This window comes from Loa loa (assembly GCF_000183805.2).
Source record: "Loa loa unplaced genomic scaffold supercont3.67, whole genome shotgun sequence".
Classification (NCBI taxonomy): Eukaryota; Metazoa; Nematoda; class Chromadorea; order Rhabditida; family Onchocercidae; genus Loa; species Loa loa.
This window is the reverse complement of record NW_018108247.1, coordinates 1-7278: the sequence shown is the minus strand read 5'-3', so window position 1 is coordinate 7278 and position 7278 is coordinate 1. Positions and strand designations below refer to the sequence as shown.

General features: G+C 27.2%; 2 protein-coding genes across 2 annotated transcripts; one reads left to right on the top strand and one right to left on the bottom strand.

Moving 5' to 3' along the window:
* The first annotated feature begins 281 nt into the window (after nucleotides 1-281).
* On the top strand, nucleotides 282-4441 carry LOAG_11109 (hypothetical protein). The gene is made up of 10 exons (XM_020448298.1): nucleotides 282-370; nucleotides 727-914; nucleotides 1528-1622; nucleotides 1829-1941; nucleotides 2145-2288; nucleotides 2860-3081; nucleotides 3164-3323; nucleotides 3581-3660; nucleotides 3798-3909; nucleotides 4338-4441. The coding sequence occupies exons 1-9, from the start codon at nucleotides 297-299 to the stop codon at nucleotides 3892-3894; spliced, it is 1173 nt and encodes a 390-aa protein (XP_020301547.1). The 5' UTR covers nucleotides 282-296; the 3' UTR covers nucleotides 3895-3909; nucleotides 4338-4441.
* A 1369-nt stretch (nucleotides 4442-5810) lies between these two features.
* LOAG_11107 (hypothetical protein) lies at nucleotides 5811-6985 on the bottom strand. The gene is made up of 3 exons (XM_003146630.2): nucleotides 6835-6985; nucleotides 6377-6501; nucleotides 5811-6244 (listed from the first exon to the last, which is right to left on the bottom strand). Exons 1-3 carry the CDS (start codon nucleotides 6873-6875, stop codon nucleotides 5964-5966), a joined length of 447 nt encoding a protein of 148 aa, XP_003146678.1. The 5' UTR covers nucleotides 6876-6985; the 3' UTR covers nucleotides 5811-5963.
* Between the last annotated feature and the right edge of the window lie 293 nt (nucleotides 6986-7278).

Below are 7278 nucleotides of genomic sequence, written 5' to 3'. Positions count from 1 at the left end.
ATATATATATATATATATATATATATATATATATATATATATATATATATATATATATATATATATATATATATATATATATATATATATATATATATAATATACTAGTGATTCCAATCTTTATTAGTCTTTAGTTGTAATTTACCATTTATAGGTAATATTTATCAGAATTCTTCATTTACATATTTTGTCGGAAAAAGTTTGGAAGACTAGAAATTAAAAAGTCGAACATATTGTTTAAATAATAATATATCATTATTTTGTAGGTGAATTTAACATTTGCGCAGCTAACAGGAATGAATAATGGATATTTCAAGAAATCACCTACCATATATAAACCAATAATTTCATTCGAACTAACAGCAATTTAGTAAGTTTTAATACTATTTAAGGCTATGCAATGAGAAATTGTCATGATAGAAATATTTGAAATTAATTATTGATAATTTATGCCGTTTTTCGGAATGTTTTTTGTTTTCTTTCCCATGTCGTCCTATTTCGAAATTTCAACAATTACCAATTTTGAAATATTCCTTTAATATTATTGTCGATTTTCTAAATGTATTTCTTCATTAAATTTCAATCCAAAAAAACTCTAAAATTGAATTATTTTCAGTTTAAATACTGAAGAAAGTTTAATTTTTGGCAATGAAAAAATAATTGATTTTTGATAAGATTTATTGAAATTTGCAGTTTGTTTCTTTTCAATTTTTCATACTTTTATAGCATGATCCAACTTGCTGGTGACTTCATTGATTTAGCAAAGATATTTGGTAAAAATAAAACTGATGCAAGTCATTGTTCTGGTTTGGTAAAATTAGCACCGAATAATGCTGACTTATTCATTGCTCATGTTTCCATGTCCGGTTATGAAACGATGAATCGAATTCTTAAGTTTTATAAATTTGCATTTGGTAATTTTGTTTTCCTCAAATATATTAATTTTTAAAATAGAAGTGGTACTTCTTTTTTTCCTTTTTAACATTCAAACTTATTGCTGTAGAATATGCAATGTCATAAAAACAATTAATATCTCGACAATTCTTAACTTTTTTTCATATCCGAAACGTAAATGATATGAAATAAACTTTCAACTTTCAAGCTAATATCTTTCACTAATTAACTATGATTAACTGTTACAAATGTCAATTCTACATAAAGATTTTTTTTGCTGAAAAGAAAGGAAAAAGAAAGAGAATATTTAGTTTGGATTACTGTAATGCTGAAATATTTAAGTCGTAAAATTCCTAATTAATAAAGCTATAAACTCCCTATGTATGCTACAAACGCAATATTATAATTTGTTAGAAAATATTTTTCAAAAAAACGCATAAAAATTATTTCATTACTATATTTTGTTCTCCTTGATGAATTACATATATAAAGCATATTGTTGTAAATTTATACTTTATGTAGTATATATATTATATATTATTGTAATGGACATTATGATTGAAAATTAAAAAGTTTAATGGTTCTATTAGTATATTAGTATATTTTTTATTAGTATAATATTATTTATTACAGACGAACAAAAGGTACCTGGTTATGCAACATCTTTCTCGTCATATCCAGGTGCACTCACATCATTGGATGATTTTGTCCTTGGAAGTTCTGGATTGGTATTGTGCTATTATTTTATTGAAATATTATGCGTGCTAGAAAAATGATCAGTGTAATGGCGAAAATATAAATTATTGATTATTTTGATTTTTACACATATCTCCATTAAAAAAATGTTATATTTATGTGGTAAAGTGTGGATTATTAGAAATTTGAAACTTAATTAATTACCGCTTAATTATAATATTTTTCAAAATAATACCAGGCAATAATTGAAACGACAATTAACGTATTCAATCAGCTATTGTATGATGCAGTCAGAACAGAAGGACAATTACATTGTTGGATTCGTAGTATTATTGCTACACGGCTTGCAAAGTTTGTTATTACCTTCTTTTTCTTTCCAAAAAAATGAAGTTGTTTTTTCTGTTTCATAAAGAACATGAAGTAATACGTTATTTGCCTTGTTCTCCTTTCCTGCCTAATTAAAGTTGTAATTTGATTTTTTTTTGTTTTAAATTTAAATTACATAGCTATTTCTACAGTTTTCATTAATTAAATCTAACACTTTCTTTTTTCAGTACCGCAAAACAATGGGTGCACATATTTGCACGATACAACTCGGGTACTTACAATAATCAGTGGAGTGTGGTTGATTATAAATTATTCAAACCAAACAGAGAACCTCCACCCAATGACCTTTTATGGGTTTTGGAGCAAGCACCGTATGCATTGTTCAAAAATATGAATTGGAAAAGAAATCTTTCTAAATATTACTTTTTTTAACTTTGTAAAAATTAAAAAAACACTTCTTTACAATGATTCTTCCATCCTCTTTTGGCTTCTTTCATTTTAATGGATAATAATTAGGATGATTTTTTTATCACTTATCATATCACTTCTTTTCATGCTACTATTACTATTACTGTTATCTCTTAATCAGTTTATATTCATAATTAGGACAGAAAGTTTAAGGAAAGCTTTTCCTTAAAACTTTTTGAAACATTTTCAAAATATATGTTATAGCTTGTTATACCCCAATTTTGCCCTTTTTTAATAATGCAGTAATGGAACATCTTTAATCTAGTAATGACAGTAATAATATCATTTTTGTTTTCAACTTCAGCCTTTTTTTTTTTGACAAACCATGTCAATTAGCAAATACAAGTCAATTATTCAACTGCATGGTTGGAATTTTTCAATCATTAAATTATGAAAAGATTTCTCTTTCTCAAATTTTCTTGCACATTAATTTAAGGATTAATTTTTCAAACTATTTAATTAAAATATATTTAGTGGACTAATAATTGCTCATGATATGACATGGTTTCTAAAGAATTACTCATATTGGCCAAGTTACAATATTCCGTATTTCGATACGATCAGTGAAATAACTGGTTTCAAGCAAAAAGGTCAATTATCGGATTGGTACAAATGGGAAAGTTGTCCACGCGCTAAAATTTTCAATCGTGATCATTACAAAGTTACCAATTTGGATAGCTTACAAAAATTGATGAGGTAATTAAAAGTAATTTCTTCACAAGCTTTCCAAAAAAAAAGAAAATATCAAAACTTTCTAAGAGGACAAATTTCTTTCCAGATACAATGATTATAAGCATGAGAAATTCAGCAAATGTAAATGTATACCACCATATTCAGCAGAAGCAAGCATTTCAACACGTGGAGATTTGAATCCGGCTAATGGTACATATGAAATTAGTGGAATGGGTCATCGAAATCATGGTAGTATCGATTACAAAGTAATTTTTTTGTAATTAAAATCCAAATAATTTCATCCGTTCATATTTTACCTTATGAAATCTGCAACTCTCATTAATGATAGATTAGCTAATTATGAAATATAAATTAAGAATCATGTAAAATTGTTCACTTTAATTAGATCATCTCATTTTTATAGCTCTTTTTATACCCATTTATTCTAGGTGTATTTTTCAACAATTGAAATTCAATTAATAATAATAATTAATGGATTTAAATGAAATAAAACGCTTCTCAGGGAACAAATTATCAGTTGTTCAAGAATCTTCGTTTTAAAGCATGGGGTGGACCAACTTATGATCCTCTTCCTGTCTTCAGGTAATATCACAACAAATTATCATTAATTTATGTAATACTGGTCTTTTTTCTTTTTTTTTAAAAAAAAGTTTCGTTATCAATAATATTTTTTATTATGTAACAAAATTCGTGTACCGAAACTTTGGAAAGCTTTCTAGTTGGGCTACAACCGATATTCGAGCAAAGCATTATGGCCAACCAATCGTATGGCAATTCAAGGAAATAGAAACACAATGGGAAACTGTCCTATCGTAATTTCATATATTAAATGTAAACTTTTTTCCCTTCAAAAATTTGAAATGAAAAAAAAAATAAATCGGAAAAGGAGTAATCTCTCTTGTTAAGTTATTTAAGTCAAACATGGAATATAGAATGGATAAGAATCCAAATTCATAATTTGTAGAACAAATAATTTACAAAATATTTCGAATGTTTTTAATATCGTTATTCTTCTTTGATCTCTCTCCTCCTTCTGCATTCTTGTGACTTACCTATATGCAAGATGCAGGATGCAGGATGTAAGATGTTAATTAACAACACCACTATTCAAATTTTTCCTGCTGTTTGGTAATATTTTTTTTCTTCTAGAAAATGTATCTGATATTTCCGTTATTTCCTTCAGAAATGTTTTAAATAACTTAAGCATACTATAGCATGCTAATGTTCCTTTTGTAATTTCAATTATTCGATATTTTCAGATGACATTTTAATTTACAACAAGAAAATGCACGAAGTTGCAAGTGAATCAGTAATTTATCAAATCCAACAATAATTTTCATCTTATCTTGTTAAGTTGTTTGTTTTTCAATTTCATATTTAAATGAATCCAATGACAATTTAAATGTAGTATCATATTGTCACTTTTTCGTTATTTTTTGCATCCTTTTCCTGTTGTCATTGAAGAATAATAAAATGAAATTTAAGAAATGTTTTTTTCTTTTCTCTTTTTTTGTTTTTGAAATAAATTAGAAATGAAAACATCTGACAAATTTTAAAAGGATAAAAATAAGAAAAAAGAAAGGACTCTAATATTTTGATGTCCCTAAAGTGACCCTAATAAAGAATTAGACTAATTAGTTCTCTTTATTTTCTTTGGTAGCATATAGTTACTATCAGAATATCCAGAATAAATTAGTAATTTGCTCAAATTAAACAGCAATAAATAGTATGACAATTTCTCAGCATTCAATTAGCTATTTATTTAATTAATACGTAATATTCTTTTTCCTATAAATAGCAACGATCAAGAAAGAAGAAATAATTCGAAAGGAGAAAAATGGCAAAACAGATTGCATTAACAAAATTCAATCTAAATAGTGTTAAAGCTAAATTCAGAATTCCACTTTTAATCCGAAATTATTATTCTTTTAATCATCTTAATTAAATGTTAAGTTAAATTTTGCATACTTATTGTACACAAAAGCCATTCACACCTTAAAAATTATTATTACAGACCTTATAATTTGATTTAATTTAATTCCTTTAGTTTCCTTATATAAATAAAATTATTTGCTTTTTGGATTAAATTTCTATTATAGCTGGAACATTTATCAAGATTTCCTTTTTCTCGTACCGTTTTTGAATGATAATAGTAAGATGTTAGAACTGTTAGAATTCCTCATTCTATGTTATGTAAAAACGAGTTTTTAACAAATGAGTGCAATTTGTGGTTTTGATTCGCATTGAATTAACATGATGGACACAAGCCAAGGTGAACTAGGAACTTTCGATGTGATATCGAAATGACATAAAATATGTCACAGAAACAAAAATAGAGAAAGTCGTGAGAGATGAAATTGTGTCGGACCAAAAATTTGTTAAGATTGCTGACCATTCAATTATGTAAATTCACCAACGATCATTAGCAACTTAAATAAATCACCCTGATTTCGTTAGCTTGACGTGGAAATTTCTTCAATAAAACTGCCAAACAACATTTCTTTTCCCTTTCTTCAAGAAAGAGGGAGTTAGACGCAGGACTTGCAAACTTCTACCTTCCGTCAGAAAAAAATAATGCGATCATAGCAAACCACTTATTTTCAGTTTTATGTTAATGCTCTCTTGCCTCGTTATCATTCAGATTTTTTTTCCTTTCTTTTTGCTGAATTCAAAGCATTCCTGAAACTTCAATTTTCGTAAGAAAAAATCGGAAAGCCGAAGCTTAAAGTTGTGTTTTATTGGTAAAAATGGTATATTATTTGGATGTAGGGACGAATTTTGCAAATTTGCGTTTTGACCAACCAAACTGATCAATGAAGATATCAAAGATCGATAAACTTACAAACGCTGAGGAATATACAGATTCACACAAAATATAAATGAACTTAAATTTTAACAGCAATCATTCCTAAGCTTCTCTTCTTTTTCATCTTTTCCTTCATCCAACCATATTTCAAGAAGTCGATTTCAGCCAATAAATTGATAATCATTTTAAAATCATCTTCTTCTATTTGTAAGTGTTCTCGTAATTCGTTTGGATCGGTATATTTTGCCAAATATACGATTGAGCACAAATCTGTTAACTGTGCCATAACGTACTGAATCAGTGCATAGTCAGTAGGAAATGAGTCACTTCGTTTTGATGACAAGAAGCTTAACAATTTACCTGAAAATGTCTGTAGTTGACAGGAACTGATGAATTTAAACTTTGCAATAGCTTGAACAAGTACATTGAAGGGAGTTGCATAAAAACAGTGAAATATATAAATATGAGAAAACCATTTTTCATGTAATGTACCTTTATAATTCCTGCATTTAAGCCATCGGCCTTCAACGTCGTACACACATAGCATTGGATCGTTTGAATCGTTTACGGTTGTTTTACGTGGAACACTTTCACCAAACAATTGACAATCCCCAATGCTATAAATTTATTTTTGCAAAAAAAAGTGAATAAAGACATGGAAATACTCTCTTCTTTCTCCTTTTACTTAATAAATTTAATGAGATCAGTGTCACAATATCGTAAGTCAGAGAGTATTCGAATTTGTCCACCCTGTTCATATCATCTGAGGTTTCTACGTAGTATTGGGATCATTGATAATGAAATATCAAAAATGATACGGAAGAAAATAAGGGAAATCATGTAGCCTGGTGAAGATTAAGATTTCAATAGTCAGATTCCAGAATCTTTTTTCCTGAATCTCTACTGATCTGCATAAAAAGATCAAAACGATAGTAAAGGTTACAACTTACTTTTTATGTTCTGTCTTCCATGATGCACTTTGCCTTTGCATGCAAACACGTAGTAAATTCAGTTTTTTAAGTAAATCTTTCCCCAAACTCTTCCTCTCTTCCACTGACCAAAGTGCCAATTTTTCACCACTTAAGAGGGCAAATAAAATCTGAAAATAAGAAATTCGATAGAAATAAAAGAAGCTTGCCTTAGATTTCTTTCAAAAAAAAATAGTGTGGAGAAGCACTATCTTCTACCATGACATTACTTGAATCTACTACCAAAAGTTAATTTTAGAAAGTAAATCCATTATTATTAATTATTATTATCAATTGTTATTATTATTATTATTAATTATTATTATTATTATTGTTATTATTATTATTATTATTATTATTATTGTTATCATTATTATTGTTATTATTATTATTATTGTTATTATTATTATTATTGTTATTATTATT

Bases quoted from the DNA above. Each gene is read 5' to 3' on its own strand.
- LOAG_11109 (XM_020448298.1), top strand. From the start codon at position 297: ATGAATAATGGATATTTCAAGAAATCACCTACCATATATAAACCAATA. The intron at 1,623-1,828 runs GTATTGTGCTAT...AAATAATACCAG, and splicing joins TCCTTGGAAGTTCTGGATTG to GCAATAATTGAAACGACAAT. The intron at 1,942-2,144 runs GTTTGTTATTAC...TTCTTTTTTCAG, and splicing joins ATTGCTACACGGCTTGCAAA to TACCGCAAAACAATGGGTGC.
- LOAG_11107 (XM_003146630.2), bottom strand. From the start codon at position 6,875: ATGCAAAGGCAAAGTGCATCATGGAAGACAGAACATAAAAA. The intron at 6,502-6,834 runs GTAAGTTGTAAC...ATAAATTTATAG, and splicing joins TGGAAGACAGAACATAAAAA to CATTGGGGATTGTCAATTGT. The intron at 6,245-6,376 runs GTACATTACATG...AGACATTTTCAG, and splicing joins TAAATGCAGGAATTATAAAG to GTAAATTGTTAAGCTTCTTG.